The sequence below is a fragment of the Diaporthe citri genome, assembly GCF_014595645.1.
Source record: "Diaporthe citri strain NFHF-8-4 chromosome Unknown scaffold_7, whole genome shotgun sequence".
Classification (NCBI taxonomy): Eukaryota; Fungi; Ascomycota; class Sordariomycetes; order Diaporthales; family Diaporthaceae; genus Diaporthe; species Diaporthe citri.
Window position 1 is genome coordinate 4,557,601 of NW_025064852.1, and position 18,199 is coordinate 4,575,799.

Sequence of the window (18,199 nt, forward strand, 5' to 3'; positions counted from 1 at the left end):
CTCGTCAATTGCCCATTGGCACACCCACCGGACCGCTGAACGGCGCCCGAACCCGATGACCGACCGACTCACTCACCATGGCCGATTCCTCTCAACCAGCCTCCGCCGCCGCAGCTCCATTTCCACACATCCGCAGCTGCGAATCGTGCCGCCAGCGCAAAGTGAAATGCGACCGCCGCCAGCCCTGCTCGCACTGTACGCGGTCGGGCCAAGACTGCGTCTACCCAGCAGGGCCGGGGCGGGCGCCGAAACGGTCACGCCGCGCCGAGAATGCACAGCTCATGGACAAGCTGAGCCGGCTTGAGCATATCATCAAGCGTCTTGCATCCGAGAACAAGGGAGATGCTGAAGCTGCCGTAGACCATACTTCTGAGGAAGATGTGGACCACACTGAAGCGACTCCTCATTCCTCCAGACCAGATAGCGAAGACAAGCAACGACCGTCCAAATCGGCGAGCGAGACGCCGAAAGCCTCGGGCAAGAATGCCTCGTCCCTTGATGTTCAGTTCGGCCGTCTTGTGATCAATGATTCCAAGAGCTATTATGTCGGCAATGTGCTCTGGGCAAACTTGGCAAACGAAGTACGACCAAACGGCAGCTGTTGTGATTACAATTTGACTGATTTGAGCTGCAGATCCACGGCCTCCGCGACATGGTGAAAGAAGCTGAAGACCAAAGCGACGACGACGAAACCGATGTGCAACCCGTGCCTCCAGCTCAAGCTTGTGATTCATCGGGAGCCAACGCTGCTCTCTTCGGCTTTCGCGCACTTGCATACTCCTTGCTCTCATTCCACCCCTCTCTACCACAGGCGGTGAACCTGTTTGCAGTCTTCACTGAGAACGTGTCACCGGTGATTCGCCTGTTCCATATGCCAACGCTGTCGAAGTCATACTGGGAAGCCATCGCCTCCCTCGATTCCCTGGACAAGAACACAGAAGCCCTCTTATTTGCCATCTACTACTCCACGACAATCAGCTTATCGAATGCCGAGTGCTTGTCACTCTTAGGTACGGCGAGAGATGCTGCCACAGAGAAGTACCGCTTCGCCGTCGAGCAGGCGCTGGCCAGGGCGGACCTCCTCAACACACACAGCATGGTGCTCCTCCAGGCCGCCGTCCTGTTCCTGTCAGCCCTGCGGAACCAAGACGACTCGCGCACCACGTGGTCGCTGACGGCCTTGGTCTTCTACGTCGCGCAGAGCATGGGCCTGCACCGCGACGGCACCGTCTTCGGGCTGCGACCGTTTGAGACGGAGCTTCGGAGGCGGCTGTGGTGGTACATCTGTGTCCTCGATGGCCACTCGTCGAAATACCAGGAGCACGAGGCAAACCTCCATCAGTTTTTCTCCGACACTAAACTCCCTCTGAACATAAATGACGGCGATTTGTTTCCAGACATGACAGAGGCCCCGCCTGAGAGGGACGGCTGGACCGACATGATGTTTTGTCTGGTCAGATGCGAGGCTATCAACACTGCTTCGAGCACCAAGCTGATCGGCCCTGGGCTTCAGAGAGGGCCATGGAGGGCTGGTGGGGACAGCAAGTCCGCTGAGCTGGAGGTGGAGGAGCGAAAAGCGATAGTGCAAAGCTTTGTCGAAAGAGTAACTGACAAGTACCTGCGCCATTGCGACCCGTCAGTGCCGGTCCTCCTCATGTCTTCCATGGTAATCAAGCTCATCTTCGCTCGCTTCTGGCTCCTGGTGTACCGCCCCCAGCCGGGTCCCAACAGCAACGACACAAGCCGCGAGACCAGCGCGACACCGGCGGATGCACGCCGCAGCAGCAGCAGGGGCACGACGCCGTCCGACCATGAAAGCAAAACACCGGTCGACGCAGAGACCCGGCACAAGCTCTTCATCATCTCCGTCGAGGTCCTCGAGCTCTCGACCACCATCCTCACGCACCCCAAGCTCGTCAGGTGGGCGTGGTACTCGAGGACCTACGTCCAGTGGCACGCCATCGGCTACGTCCTGGCCGAGATCTGCTGCCGCCCGCCGTCGGCCGAGTGCGACCGCGCCTGGGCGGCCGTCATGGGGGTTTACGACTCTGGGATACTGCGGACGAACGAGCCCAAGGGCGCGGTGTGGAAGCCTATCAGGCGGCTGATGGCTAAGGCTCGGTATGTTAGGGGTATGCAAGGGCGGCAAGGGGCTTCTGTTGAGGGTTCTGGGGTGGGAGGTACCGTTTCGGAAGGCTGGGATGGGTCACAGGATTCACGAGGAATAGGGAGTGGAGGTCTTGTGCAAGGCGGCTCAACTTCCCCCGCTACTTTCTCGACTCCTCCCCTTGGATCGGCCTTGCAATCTACTGCTGAGCTTGGTCCTGGTGTGCCAGGCCTACATTCATCGAGCTCCGGGGATTACATGTTGGATCTGCTGGACTTTCCGGGCAACATGGGCACGGATGACTTCACGAACTTTGGCATGGCGGCGGGAAACACGGGTTTTCCCTCGACATGATGGGCGCTGGGTCTGCGATGGATGGTTGGGATGGTCGCATGTGGTGAAATAATCGAGGTTTGATTACTTTCACAGTCTTGATGTTCATTCCATCACAGCGATTCGCTGCACCCAGACTCTCTGACACAAATCAACCCCCGTGCTCTTCAGCGTCTTCCCACATCATCTCGGCCGCCCCGCGATGCTCGTTTGAGCGAGTGTATCCAGCGAACTCTCTGTCCCAGGCATCGTGGTCAATAATATGAACCGAGTCTCCCTGGATCCACTCCGTCTTTGGCGACCGGCCCTCGCCGGCGGAAAGGGCCCACAGCGAGTCCGAAGGCGAACGGAGAGGACCCAGACGGTGCCACGACTGGATCAAGATGTCCCAGCCAGCACCAGCCGACGGTCCTTCATCCTTCCCATCAGTCCACTCCATCACCAACTTCCAATCCGCATGACAGGTCTTACAGGTCCCCGCAGCCCGCCTCCTGCATGTAAACAGGCATATCCAGCTCAGCTCCGAGCTGAAGGGCCCACAGGTGCGGGAACTTCCCGCGGATGTGGACGTGCTTGCACACGCTGAGGGCGAACTCGTCCTTGTCTTTGGTGGTGGATATCCGGTCGTGCCCCGTCACGATCATGAGGAACAGCTCCCCTTTGATCACCTTTGCCTTCCAGACCTGCTGCCATGAGCTTTCCCGGGTCCCGGTCTGGATCCTCCGCTCTAGCCACTTGAGGTAGCCCTCTGCGGAGGGCCGCTTGAAGAACACCGCGTTCATTATCGCACGCGCATCAAGATAGCTCAGCGCCGAGGTCATCTCTCCTGGTACGTGTGTGGTGAATAGAGACACCTGGTGTTTGCCACTTTCGGCGCAGTTTGACTTGCGGTAAGCTTTGTGGAGGCTGTGGAAGGTCCTACAGAAGGGGCAGTAGATCTGATCATATTGAAGATCCTTCTCCAGCATCGTCTGCACCTTGAACTTGTCTTCCCGGCTGGCGGCCTTGAAGAGGGTTCGGGCGTTGGCGAAAAGGTGGTCGTGAAGGCCTTTGCATGCGAGAGAAAAGGCTACCGCGTCATGGACGTCCAAAAGGTCGAATATCATGACTATCACGTCCAGAGGCAGGCCCATGACTTTCGATGTTGATTGATATTGCTCTTCATGTTGTTCTTCATTTTGGATTTGGGTCGCCGCCGAGGCCGACTCCTCAGTCTGGACAGCTTGTAGCGATAGGTCTGGTTGTTCTTGCTTTTCGATTTGACATTTCGTTTTCCGCCGGAACTTGCCGGCACGACTGAATATTTGACCCATTTGTATGGTGAATGGGTGTGAGCTTGGGGCGGAGATGTTGTTGAGGAGCAGTCTGGTCTTGGGAAACGCGGAATTCGCGGCCTCGGGACGGAGTGATTTTCAAATTTATCATGCCCAGGAACCTGGATTTCTGCAAACACACATGAGGGACGAGAGATCTTGTGAGTAAAGGACAGTTTATCGACATGCGATGCCAAATGGTCATACGATGCACTAGTATGCACCCAATGTATGATAGTGCTTTGCTACGTGAAATAGCACAACTATCATCTAAGTCCGGCAAGTTCTCGACTAGACTAAAAGCACAGGCGTCCATGTAAGCTCCCCAGTAAAGCTTAATAGGTGATTATTTATGTGTTTTAGAATGGGCACCCCAATGACCACTCAATCTTAGCACTTCAACCTCCGGGAATATTCCAAAACACCAGTCCATCCACGACTACAGTATCTTCGAAACTAACTCTTTGACCATACATCTCGAGCTTCGAAAATATGAGTCGTCCATGGGATGACGTTACTTGGATTTTCATCGTGCGTGATATCCCACCTTTCAGGTCGCACGACCAGCTCCGGCCAGATTTGATGCGGATATCGCGACAACTTGGGGATCTTTCACAAAGAACATACTTCGCCAAACGACGATTGGAAAAGCTGTCAGAAGAACCATCCGCGGCAAAAATGACACTCCAAAACCAACCATGGTATAAGGGTCTTTTTGGAACTCAGCCGTCGCAGGATTCTGACAGCCTGAGGCGGCTCGTTCAGAGTCTGGACATCAAGGGACTCTAGTGAGGGATGCAAATTGCAAGATTTCAGAATTGCCCAGAATTCCATGGTGGATCCAGTATTTAGTGGCGCCTTCACCTTCCAGATAAACTGGCCCGATTTCGAAATGCTGCTCTCTCACAACCACCACTCCAAACTCTTTCCCAACTCTGCTGAAGTTTCACACGCTTTCAAAACATTTCAGTTCAAACCCACCCACTACTCAAAACCAAACACGCAAATTATCCTTCGGAATAACCAGTGTGATGGAATCAGCCTCAACGGCCGCCATCCTAATACACGCTCTTCCAAACAAATCCAACAACACCCACCACCGCCAAAATTCGTCCTCGCAAGCCATGGCACAACATCAACCACAACACCCTGTCGGCAGACAAAGCAACGTGTCGACAGCCGACTCCGCAGTGGCACTACCCACACAAAAAGACCAAAGTCCTGCGCGAGAACAACACGCAAGCGAGAAGAAGCCCCTGTACCACGACCTCCGGGACCTCATCAGCCGGAGGCGCCGCCACTGGCTGCTCACCCGCGACATCGAGCTGGCCCGCCCGCTCCAGCAGCAGTTCCTCGCCTTCGAGGCCGGGGTGATGGGGGAAATGCACGAGATGGAGCACGAGCGCGAGGTCAAGCACCAGCTACGAGCATCAGAGATGCAAGGGGCCACCGGCCTCTCCAAACTGTCCTGGCAGTTGTACAAGCTCAAGATGAAGATCTGCGGGAAGTGGATGCGGCACCGGCTGCATGGGAGCTGGAAGCACAGCCGGCTGAACGCGAAGAGGAAGGAGCTGAGCGAGGAGTACGTGCGGGCGCAGATTAGCAAGAGGCTGGAGGTTGTCAGGGAAGTTATCTGGTATGCGAATGAGGAGGCTGTGGAGGATGGTGATGATGGCGCTTATGTAAGGGATGGGATACTGAACTATATCGTGACGGGGTACGACAGCATGTTTCCTATTTCTCGGGATTTAGTGGTCGATATGACTCAGACGTGAGAATTATGGAGGACAATTTTGTGCACTCTCAGCGTTATTAGTCTGTACCATCGTGGGTTTCTTTCTCAAGATGGGCTTTTAGTGCCCGGTTTCGTTCTTGAGGGCCGATACACCATTCAAAGGAAGGATAGTTTTAGTAGCAGTACCCATCATCAATACAACAATAAATTTCCAACATCATTCTTCCTCATAGCCTTGAATTTTGGCTATTCACGTCGGACTTATGTTGGGCCAGTGTATCCTCCTCCAACGCCGGCCTATCGGGACGCCCTGCAGTTGTCTTGGACACGTTAATAGACACTCTATCTCTCAATCCTCGACATTACTTACCCCAGCATCCACAGGCATAAGGAGCCCTGTAATCCATCTGGCCTCTTTGCTGCAAAGAAAGAGGGTCGCTGAGGTTGCACCAAACTGTCAGCGAATACATCTGCGAATTATAAAGAGCAGATCTCACCGTAGCCAACGTCCCACGCAGTCCCCTCCGTCCCAAGGAGATTCTGCTCGATCCTCGCCTGCCTCATCTCATCCGTCATCCCTCCACCCCGGGTCCTCACCATCGGGGTATACACCATCCCGGGAGCCACGCAGTTCACGCGTATGCCCTCTTTGCCGTGGTGCACCGCCATGGCTCTCGTCATCTGGATGATGGCGCCCTTGCTCGTGGCGTACAGGAGGCTCGGGTTGCCGCCCATCATCCCGCTCACGGATGACATGTTCACTATGGCGCCTCGGTCGGACTTGCGCATCTCAGGAATGACGTGTCGGCTCATGAGAACCATGCTGGTCACGTTGATGCGGAAGTCCCGGTCCCATCCGGCTAGGTCGAGCTCCGTCGCGTCGCCTACGACACCGCCGACGCCGACTGCATGTTTACAAAAGATGGTCAGAACATTCTTCACAGTCAAAAATGCAAGATATTTCGCCCTTGGAGTCTGCTCAGCCAACTTGGAGTGACCCGACTACTTGCCTATATTTACGAGGATGTGCACAGCACCGAACAGATCGACCGTCCTAGCCACTGCCTTTCTGCACGATTCTTCATGTGTGACATCCGTCTGAATTGCCTCCGAGATTCCGCCTTCTGCGTCGATCATTCGCTTCGTTTCCTGCACCCACTCGAGGTTGTTGTCGAGAAGCATGACCTTGGCGCCATGTCGGGCGAGGAGGACCGCGGTCGCTCGGCCGTTACCAATCTCGCCTTGAGGGGAAGAAATCAGTATCTGATCCTCAAGTTGCTAATGGCTGGCAACTCTTTTCGATGCCACACTCGTGCTAGACCATATTGCCCTCACCTGGCATTCGTGAGCCTGCTCCTGACACAATGGCCACGTCTCCGGCGAAATCGAACGCTCTTGGGGGTGTCATTTTCGGGACAGTGTGGGTATCAACAGATCCAAAAATCGTCAATATGTTTAGTCAGTGATGTCAAAAGATCAGTTCGCACTGATGCGAAAGTCCAGCCTTCTAAATGGTACGTCTACCGAGGTCTGGAGGTTTCCCCTCATCTCGGGTTATGTACCTGCAAGCCGATCGTCACCATCTTCATTTGCCCCGAACTTTCCCACCTCCAGCTGATGAACATATCCGTCACTTCGAATGTATTTGAAAAGAAAACTCAAGATATTGATCCTGGGTCAACAATATGCGTGTCAAAGTTCTCATGGCTACATAATACGCATTTACGCACGTAGCTAAGTCACTGGCATCCCTAATATTCATATTTGTTTTGACGCCCACCTTTTGATGCGTATGTTGCCGTAATCTAAATCCGAACCTCGTGTGCCCGGATACAAATCAGTACTCCAATGCACGTATGTATTAGTTCTCCAAATTGAAACGTTCAGAAGATGGCTCATCCTGGTGCGGCGGCGTTCCACCTATGCCAGGCTTGCATAGGTGGGACGCTGTACCCCGGTAATGAAATATTGCAGCCTCACCATATGCATAAAAACTGCCAACTCAAGCTTATTACAGATGGGCCCATAGTCACGTTGATACGTTGCAGGATTCCCCGTTATTCTGGACCGCCGGCAAAGCCTGACGAGAAAGGGCGGGCGTTCCGACAATTTGCATGAAAACACAGCATCGCCCGCCCAGCTTCCTGAACGATGGCGTCAACTGGGATGAAAGGCGAGGACTATCGGCCAGCTTCGCAAGCCGCACCGCCAGAAAATAACAGCAGCAACTACGAACTCTGCGCGCTATGCTTGCGGGCCCTGATAATTAATGATAAGTTTTGCCGGCGGCACCATACTGGTGAATACGTCGGATGGAATAACTGCCTTGGATCTTTCCGGCTTTACACACAATGATTTGACAAGTGAATCACACAGCGGATTTCGATAAGGACGACGCTTATCCTTCCCCGAGGAAGATGAAAAGGATGCGTCCGGATGGTCGAGACAGCAATCATACTCTGAATCGTACGACCCGACAAGCCGATACCGTCGGTTCTGTGCTGGAGATCAACACGAACGCCTTGTGACACTTCCATGGATGCCTGAAATTTCTGCATCAGCCGTCGGAGCATGTTGTTTCTGCTCCAGGTTTCGAGCCCTCTTCATTGATCAATACGCGGAGAGTTCCTGGTGGCACGATTCACCTGGTTCAACTCTCTGTTGCACTATACAGTATGAATGGACTCAACATCGGACCATTTCCGATGGTGAAGATGAAGCTGCAATGCCACTGCCCAGCCAGAGTCTTGATGGGCTGGCTGTAATTGTTAGTTTCCCAGGATAGAACCTCAGCTGGGTAGATGTCTATTAATTCGATATAGTGGCATGGCTAGGTATGTCTTATTTAGTATTTTTCCTGAAATCATTCGCTAATTAACGCTTTTATATATAAAGGGCCGTGCTAGGAATGGCTGAGCATTAAAATTATACCATTAAGCCCCGATGGGTTAATGTTTGAATGAAGCACCAGCTTTATGAGATGACGCATTAATGAATGCATTAGCAACTATACAATTTGCTAGAAAAAGAGCTTTAAGCCTATATTTATCCCTAGGCCCTTACTGGATTTTGGAGATTGTAATGCTTCGTCAGCAAGACTTATAAAGTATAGCTAAATTTAAGACTTCCCACCCTATTTTAAGACTTAATTATAATATGCTACCCTGAGTTATTGTTGGGCTTAGTTACTTATAATGAAAACCATTATAGCTGTTGGCTGGGTCACGTATTGCAATATAACGTTTGGTTGGTATAGTGGTTGATTATTATTAACTATGGAAGGGAGGAAGGCAGAAGGCCTGATTATGCTAGTTATTTTATATATAGCGCCAGGGCTGCTGCTTATTAAGCATCCTAATAAGCCAAAGCTGCTTAATTTTAAATAATCCTTTATATAAATAATACCTATTATTCCCATATTAATAATCTTTATTTTATAAGTATATATTACTTTTAAAAAGTATAAAAAAAAGGAAGATATTAAGTTAAATTAAACTTAAGATTAAAAGATAATTAATTAATTATATATATAAGTTAAATTACAAGTATATTATTATTTCATTATATTATATTATTATAAAAAGTAAATATATAAAAAGGCTTAGGTTATTATTAAAAAGTTAAAGGTTAATTAGTTTATTAAAATATATAATTAATAAAAAGAAGTTAATTAAGTATATATATATATTAAAATATTTTAATTATATAAAGTTAAAAAGCTTAAAAAGTTATAATTGCTATATAAATATTTTATTTACAATGCATTTTATAAATTTATACTTTTATTATTTATAATGCCTAAGTTAAATAAGGATTAAATTAAATCTTTAAATTGCTAATATAATTATTTAATTTTTAAATAATTAAAATTTCTTAATTTAGCTTAGCTTAAGCTTTACTATGCTTAATGCCGCTTATTAAATAAAGAAATTAAGGAGTATAATTAAAAAATAAGTTATTAAAATAAGGGTTAAGAAAATAAAATTAATAAGTTATAAAAATTAATAAATAAAGTATTTAAATAAAGGGAAAGTAGGGTATAAAATAAAGATTATTAATTAAGTTAATAAATAACAATACTTTTAATTTTAATATATAGGTATTAAATTATAAAATTTAATTAAGAATGCTTATTAAATATAAGTTAATAACTTAAATATTTATAAAATAATAATAACCCTTATTATTTAAACTCTTAATACATAAGCATTATTATAAAAATCTTAAATATAAGGTTTGCTTTTAAAAGGAATATAATTTAAAATTAATTAATTATATTATATTATAAAGTAATTTATAAGTAATTAATAAATATAAATTAAACTTTAGCATTTTTATTATGCATTACTTTTAATTAAAAAAGTTATTTTATTATTTCTTATTAAAAACCTTTAATGATTTTTTTATCTTTATAATTATATAATATATATACTTAAGTTAATTATATTAATATTAATATAATAACCTTATAATATATAATATAATAATAATATTTAAGGTTATATTAATATAATTTATTAATAAGTTATTAAACTATGCTTTAATAATTTAAATTTAAGCTTTAATATATTATAATTTTCTTAATTTTTTATTATATTTAAATAGTTACCTTATCTTCTTAATTATAATTTATATAGTCTTGCATTTTAATTATAATATTATTTATATTTATAAAGCATTAAAAAGTATTATTAAAAATACTTTTTATAAAGATATTAATTAAATTATAATTTTTAACGATTTAATAAATTTTAAAGATTTTATACTTTTTATATAATTATTAAAAAGCTATAATATTAATTATAAAGCACTTTTCTTTTATTATATTAAGCTTAATTAAATATTTATATAAGAAGTATAAGTTAATATATATTATAAAAGAAATTATTATAATATTTAAATATATAATAATTTAATATAAAGTAATTATTAATATTATAGCTATATTAAAGCTATTAATTATATTATAAATTTCTAAAGCTAAAATACCTTAAGTTACTTTTTAACATTTAATTAAGAATTAATAAATAATATTACCTTTAATATTTTACTTAAAAACCTATTAAATTTATATTTTATTTATAAGTATAATAATAAAGCTAATTTATAAGCTAAGGTTTTTATTATTAATAAATAAGTTATTAATAAAGATTATTAATTTAGCTTAAAATAAATTTAAGGGTATATATTAAAGTTTATATTTTAAGTTATTAGCTTGCTATTATAGCTAATAATTTAGCTTATTATAATCCTTATAAAAAAGCTTTTAAATTTAAGCTGCTATTAATAAATTAAATGCTGCCTTAAATTAATAAATAAAAGTAAAGTATGCTTTTTATATATATTGCTTTATATATTATTAAGCATAATTATTAACTTTGCTATTAATAAGCATAATTTTTTTATCTTAGCCCTTTTAATAAAAATATAAAATACCTTTATTAAAGATATTTATAATTATATTATTAAAGATAAGTAATTTATTAAAAATAAGTATTTCTTTTAGCTTGCATTAAATATTTGCCTTCTTAATCTTTTATTTTTTTAGCTTTAAGAATATTAAAGTATTAAGAGATAAAGTATTATTAATTTATATAATAATAATAATAAAAATATCTTTTCCTTAATTTATAATTAAGAAGTATAAGTTATATATTAAAATAATTATATTTAAATTATTATAATAAAACTTATAATAAATTACTTATTAATATATATTAAATTTAGCAATATTATATAATAATTTAATAACTTATATAATAGTTTTAAAAAAGTATTTATTTTAAATCTTAAGGGGTAAATAATATAAAATAAGTTATTTAAGCTTAAATTTTAATTAAGGATATACTTAAATAATATTTTAAAGCTTTAATTAAAAGCCTTATATTAAAAGAAATAAGGCTAAAGTAATTAAAAGCCTTTAGTTAGCTTTTTAAATAATTAAAAATTATATAAAGATATTATACTTATTTTTATTATTATATTTAATAATAATAAGCTATAATTTCTTATATAGCTTTTTAATTTTATTTTTAATTTTATAAATAATGCATAACTTAAAAAGTTAAATATCTTTATGCATTTTAAAATTAAAGCGTTTAAAGTAAAAGATATTATTATTAATTAACTTTATAATTTCCTTATAATTAAACTCCTTAAATAAATTACTTAAAGTATTAATTATATTATTATATTAAAGCTTTAAAGAAAGATTATAATTCTTAACCTTTCGCTAAGTAAAATATATTTCTTTTAGCTTATTTTTTAATTCCTTAAATTATTTATATTATTAAGGTTATAATGATTTTAATATTGTTAGGATTGAATTTAGTTTAAATTAAATAAGCTTATTAAAAATATTATTTAAGTTAAAAACTAGCTAAATATTATCTTTACCATTCTTATCTTAATAATATAATTAAACTAGTATTAATTAAAAGATTATTAAATTATTTAAAAGATTTAATATAAGGTTATGTTTATTAATGCTAAGCAACTTATATAATTCTTGCTAATTATGCTTTTCTTACTATATTTGCATATTATTTTATAATAAAAAATTTAATACTTTTATAATATTTAAGTTATTATAAGTATTTAAAGTTATATTAACTTATTATTTAATATAAACTTTGCATAGCTTTTTTATAGCCTTTTAAATAGCTATTACTTTTTTAAGAGTTAAGGGAATTAATATAAAGTTTTTTATAAGCCTTAAATATATATTAAAGATAAGGAGTATTAAAATAATATTATTAAAGCTAATTATATTATTTATTATCTTAATAGCTATTTATAAAATAACTTTCTTAATATAAATTTTTAAAAGTTTAATATAAAGAATATTAAAAGCTTATTAAAGTAAAGCATAATACTTTTTAACCTTATTAATAAATTAATATACCTTTATTAATACTTATTTATAAGTAATGCTTATAATTTATGCAATACTTTAAAATTTTGCTAAAATAAAGTTAACTTTAATATTATAAATAATATAATTTAAAGGTTTTAAATAAGTATTTATTTAATATTATTAAATAGCCTTTTATATATTTTTTATAAAAAAAGAAATTAAAAAATATTTAGCTTAAAAAAAAGTTATTAAATTAATAACTTATAAAATAAATAAAGTAAGTAAATATATAATATTTATAATAATCTTATAATTAAAGTTAATATTATTTTAAAGATTAAACTTAAAATATTATAATATTATAAAATAAAGTTAATAATAATAATAAAATTTAAAAATTATTTTTAAAATAAAAGAATTAATATTGCTATAATTAGCATTAATAAGAAAGTATAAAAAACGGTTAATTAAAAAGTATTTAAACTTATAATAAAGTTATTAAAGCTTTATTTTTATTAAGAATATTATTAATATATTATTACTTTTTATACTAAGGAAAATTTATAAATATCTTTACTTTTAAATAATTAAAAAGGTTTTTTTTAAGTACTTATCTTTTTATTAAATTACTTTATTAATAATATTTTAAAAAAAGAGAGAGTTTTTATTTATATCTTAAATATAAAGAAAAAAGGGAATAAGTTTATTTATAATATAAAATATTAATAATTTTGCTAAAGTATTAACTTATATTATATTAAGTAATTTAATAAGTAAACCTAAGCTAAATTATACTTATGCTTTGCTAACCCATATAATATTTAAATATATAAAAAATATTTAATATTATAAAGCTTAGAATTACTTATATTTAATTATTAAAAATATTACTATATTTATATTTAATATAATATCTTAATATTATTAATAAGAATATTAATTTTAAATAATAAATATCTTTATTAATAAATAATCTTTAAAGTTAATATAAATATTAAAGCTGCTTATATTATTAAAGAAGTTATAAAGAAAGGCTTAATTTATTAAAAAGATATAATAAATATACTTTTTTTTATTATTATTAATAGTTAAAGCTATTATAATGCTAATAACTTTAAAATTAAGACCTTTAAAGTTAATAAGAAATATATTAAATTTATTATTATTAACTTATTATTTAATATCTTTATATATATAAATATATATAGCTTTAATATATTATTAATCTTTAAGTAAATAATTTATTAATTAATATTTCTTTTTATAATATATAAAATATTTTTTCTTTTTACATTATATATTATTATTATTGCCTTTATTAAGCTAATATTTGCTATTATAGCTATTTTTATAAGGTTTTTTATTATAGCCATTGCCTTTAAATTAATAAGGCTAGCTTAAGCAAAAGTTTAATTAAAAGCTATTACCCTTAAAAAAAGGTTAAGAGTATCTTAAGCGCTAATTATTATTATTATACTGCTTATTAAAATAATATTACTTTTTAATATTTATAATAACTAAATTATTATTATCTTAATTATTATAATTATTAATATAACTTTATTTATAAATTTATTAATTATTTCTTATAATTATATATTATAATATAAGGTTTTAAGCCTTTAATACCTTAATATATTATTATAAGATAAAGTAAAATTGCTTAATATTTATTAATATTATTAAAATAATATAATAAAATTTAAAAATGCCTTATATTGCTTATAAAATTATATCTTATAAAGAGCTATCCTTATAAGTAATATATTTAAGTGCTTTATAATAAAGCTGCATTTTATTAATAAGTATTTAAAGAATATTTATATAACTTTTATTTAAATTTCTTTATTAAAAAGTAAAGATAATTAAAGTATTTTAATTTATAAAATAATTATAATAATTATTATTTATATTAAATTAATTTTTAAGTTTCTTATATATTTAAGTAAATAAGTTTTTTTAATTAATAACTTAAGTATAATATATCTTTATTAATCCTTTAAATATATATAAAAGAGCTGCCTTAAATTATTAAGGCTAAATTTATAAGTTACTATAAGCCTTATAAAAAAAGGATCTTATTATTAAGAATATTATATAATTCTTTAATAAATATCTTATTTTTATAATAATATTTACTTAAGTTAGCTATTATATTTAAGTTAAGTAAAAAGTTTTTTATTTTTATTAAAAGTAAGAAAGCATAATAATTATATATTATATAAAGATTATTAGCTAAAGAAAGATTGCTACCTTTTCTTAATAAATTAAAAGGTTTTAAAGGGTTATCATTGCCTTTATTATTATCATTAAATAGGCTAAGTAATTTAAATAATTTAAAATTAAGAGAATTATTATTATTAAGTAATTCCTTAGCTTTTATTAAAGCATAATTAAAGTTAAAAATAATATAAGTACTTAAATTATAGCTTTAAATTTAATTAATTTTAAATATAATATAATATTTTTGCTTTTAATTTATTAGCTATTTAAAATAGTTTAGTATTTTAAAAATATATATTAATCCTCTTAAGGTATTCGCTCTTTAAATATAAATGCCCTTAATTTAAAAAGTTTTCTTAATAATATATAATAAGTCTTTATTAATTTATATAAATATTAGCTTAATTTAGCTATGGAAATCCTTAATAAACGCTTTATATGCCTTATTATTTAATATATATATTATAGCTTAAATTTAACCTTAAATATAAATATTTAAGTATTATTTATTATTAAGAAATCCTAAGGAATTTATTTATATTAAAGGATTAAGTATTTTAATAATGCTTTTAAGTATAAGAATATAATTTATTATAATTAATATTAATAAATTATTTTAGCTAATAATATTACTTATTATATTTATTATATTATTATTATTTCTTATTATTTTAATAAAGTAATAATAAGGGTATATTTAATTTAAAAAAGAAAGTAATAAAAAGGGGAAATAAATAATATTAAGGGAAAATAAAAAAGTTAAAAATTACTTTTATAACTTAGCTATTTAGAAATAAATTAATTCCTTTCTTTATATTTATTTATATAATAAAATATATATAAATATGTATTAATGGGTGCAGGGAATTACGTAAGAAATGATACTGCGCTAAATTTCAGCTAGCTATAAAAAGTTAGCTTTTATACTTATTTTAAATATTCTTTTAAGAAATTAACTCTTTTCTTTTTTTATATATTTAATGCTTTAATTAAGCTTTTCTTATTTTTAAGAATTTTTAAAATATTTATCTTTTTCCTTTTTTTAATTCCCTTTTATTCTTATCTTCCTTCTTTATTATATTAAAGCTCCTCCTTAAGTTATTCTTAAAAGGGTTTAATAAAACTTATTTCCTATTATTTAAATAGCTTATTTTTATTAATAATTTAATTTAAGCATAATTTTAATCTTATGCATTTTTAATTAATAATAAAAAAAATAAAAAGTTAACTATAAGCTAATTATTTATTAATTTTATTTCTTTTTATTTTTATATTAAATATTATTAAATTATTTTATATATTAACTTAAAGCTTTAATTAAAGCTTATATTTATTTTTAATTTATTATAAAAAAAAGTTAAATATAATTAAACTTATAATAATATTATAAATACCTTAAAACTATTTTTTAATTTAAAAATACCTTTTATACTTTTAATATTTAAATAAAATATTATCTTAATTATATATTAATATATTATTAAGCTTTAAATTTATTTTAAGTTTTTTATTAAAAATTATACTTAAAATATAATAATAATATAAACTTAAAATTAAAATAATAAATTTAAACTTTATAAATATTACTTAATATTAATTAAAAATACTTTAAACTTTTAATTAATATTTATTATTATTATTATAACTTTAAGTTTAAAATAAAGAGAATTATAATATAAAATTAAAATACTTACCTTACTTACTTATAAGTTTAATAAATAGCATTATATTATATATTTTTATATTAATTAAATTATATAAAAAACTTAAACTTAAAGTATAACTTTATTTAAGCTTTAATTAAACTTAAATTTAATTTATTAAAAGTTTAATATAATATTAATAAATAAGGTATTAAATATAAATTTAAAAAGCTTTTTTTATTATAGCCTTATAATTCTTATTTCTTAATAAAATATTCTTTTATTAAATTTATTTTATTTATTATATTTATTAATACCTTTATTTTTTAAACTTTAATTTAAATATTTTATAATAATATTAAAAATAAATTCCTTAAAAGTAATTATTTTAATTAAAAATATTATTACTTTTAAATTTCTTTATTTTATTATTATTTTAATAAAAATTATTATAATATATATATTATACTTTTAAGTTTAAAGTTCTTTTAAATTTATTCTTATTTTAAAAATACCTTAAAACCTTAAAAATTATTTATCTTTTTTTATTTAAAGTTAAGAAAGGAATTTTAAAAAACTTATTAAGAGAAAAGGGAGATTTAATTTTATTTATTATTAATTAAAATATTAACCTTACTTTAATTAAACCTTATAATTTATTATTAATAATAAATTAAGAACTTAAATTAATATTTTAAAAATTTTATTTTTTATTAATATAATAATTTTATTATAAATAGCTTTATTTATAATTTATAATTTAAATACCTTAAAGTTTAATAAAATTAATATTATTAAGGTTTTAAATAACCTTAAAATTATTATTTATTAATTTTCCTATTTAAATAATTAAATCTTAAAATTACTTAAGCAATGCTATATATATTTTAAACTTAATAAAAAATAATTAAAAATATTATTATTAAATAATTTATTTAAAAAAATTAAAAAAAAAAGCTTTTTACCTTTTATAAATTTAATAATTAAATTTATTATATAAACTTAATTATAATTATTAAAAATATTATTTATAATAACCCTTATAATAACTTAAAAGTATAAAAAGAAAAGATTATAAAATATAATTAAGAATTTAATAATATAAATAATATTTCTTTTATTATAACTTAGCCTTTTTATAAAATACTTTTATTATATTTAAAAAAATAATTAATAAGGAAAGGAATTACTTATAAGTTAATAAAGAATATTTTTTAATTAAACTTTAAATATGCTTTATTAAAAGTTATTAATTAAAAACTTAAATATTTTAAATAAAATAAATATTTATTTATATAAAATAATTTTAATTAAAATTTACTTAATTTAAAAAAGCTAAATTTTCTTTAAAAAAGTTAAAATAATTTTAATTTTTTAAATTATCTTTAAAATAAAAACTTATAAGCTTAATAATCTTTATTTAAATTTAATTATATTAATATTATTAAAAAATATAATTAAAATTTATAAAATATAAATAAATTTATTAAAAAATTTATAAAATTAAAATTTAACTTAATTAAATTTAAAGATAAATTTAAGTTATTTTAATAAAATATTAAAGCTTTTTTTTATAATAAATAATAAAGTAATCTTAAAATAATTAAGCTAAAAGCTATAAATTTTATTTAATAGCCTTTAATAAGATTTAATTAAAGTAATTTTAATAAAAATAAGATATAAACTATAATTTTAATGCTTTTTTTTAAAAAAAATAAGTTACTTAAAGTTTATTATAGCTATACTTTTTAAAATTATAATATATATTAATATAATAAGCTTAAATAATTTTCCTTAAATAATTTATTAATAATTTTTAAATTATAAAAATTATTAATATTTCTTAGCTTATTTAAAGATATTTAAGCTAGCCTTTTAAAGTATTTAAACTTTATTTATATTTAATTATATTATAATTAAAATAATTATAATTTAAAAAGATATATTTATAATTAATTAAAGTTTTTATTTAAGAAAGAAAGATTTAAT

General features: G+C 31.8%; 4 protein-coding genes across 4 annotated transcripts; 2 read left to right on the forward strand and 2 right to left on the reverse strand.

The window, feature by feature from the left end:
* Positions 1 to 77: 77 nt before the first annotated feature.
* INS49_014384 (uncharacterized protein) lies at positions 78 to 2,228 on the forward strand (the record flags this gene model as incomplete). The annotated part of the gene is made up of 3 exons (XM_043175075.1): positions 78 to 581; positions 635 to 2,121; positions 2,213 to 2,228. 3 exons carry the CDS (start codon positions 78 to 80, stop codon positions 2,226 to 2,228), a joined length of 2,007 nt encoding a protein of 668 aa, XP_043022020.1.
* A 679-nt stretch (positions 2,229 to 2,907) lies between these two features.
* Positions 2,908 to 3,753, reverse strand: INS49_014385 (uncharacterized protein; the record flags this gene model as incomplete). Its single annotated transcript, XM_043175076.1, has 1 exon — positions 2,908 to 3,753. One exon carries the CDS (start codon positions 3,751 to 3,753, stop codon positions 2,908 to 2,910), a length of 846 nt encoding a protein of 281 aa, XP_043022021.1.
* A 1,124-nt stretch (positions 3,754 to 4,877) lies between these two features.
* INS49_014386 (uncharacterized protein) lies at positions 4,878 to 5,528 on the forward strand (the record flags this gene model as incomplete). Its single annotated transcript, XM_043175077.1, has 1 exon — positions 4,878 to 5,528. One exon carries the CDS (start codon positions 4,878 to 4,880, stop codon positions 5,526 to 5,528), a length of 651 nt encoding a protein of 216 aa, XP_043022022.1.
* A 187-nt stretch (positions 5,529 to 5,715) lies between these two features.
* On the reverse strand, positions 5,716 to 6,896 carry INS49_014387 (uncharacterized protein; the record flags this gene model as incomplete). Its single annotated transcript, XM_043175078.1, has 5 exons — positions 5,716 to 5,808; positions 5,859 to 5,926; positions 5,986 to 6,393; positions 6,526 to 6,729; positions 6,824 to 6,896. 5 exons carry the CDS (start codon positions 6,894 to 6,896, stop codon positions 5,716 to 5,718), a joined length of 846 nt encoding a protein of 281 aa, XP_043022023.1.
* Positions 6,897 to 18,199: the final 11,303 nt, after the last annotated feature.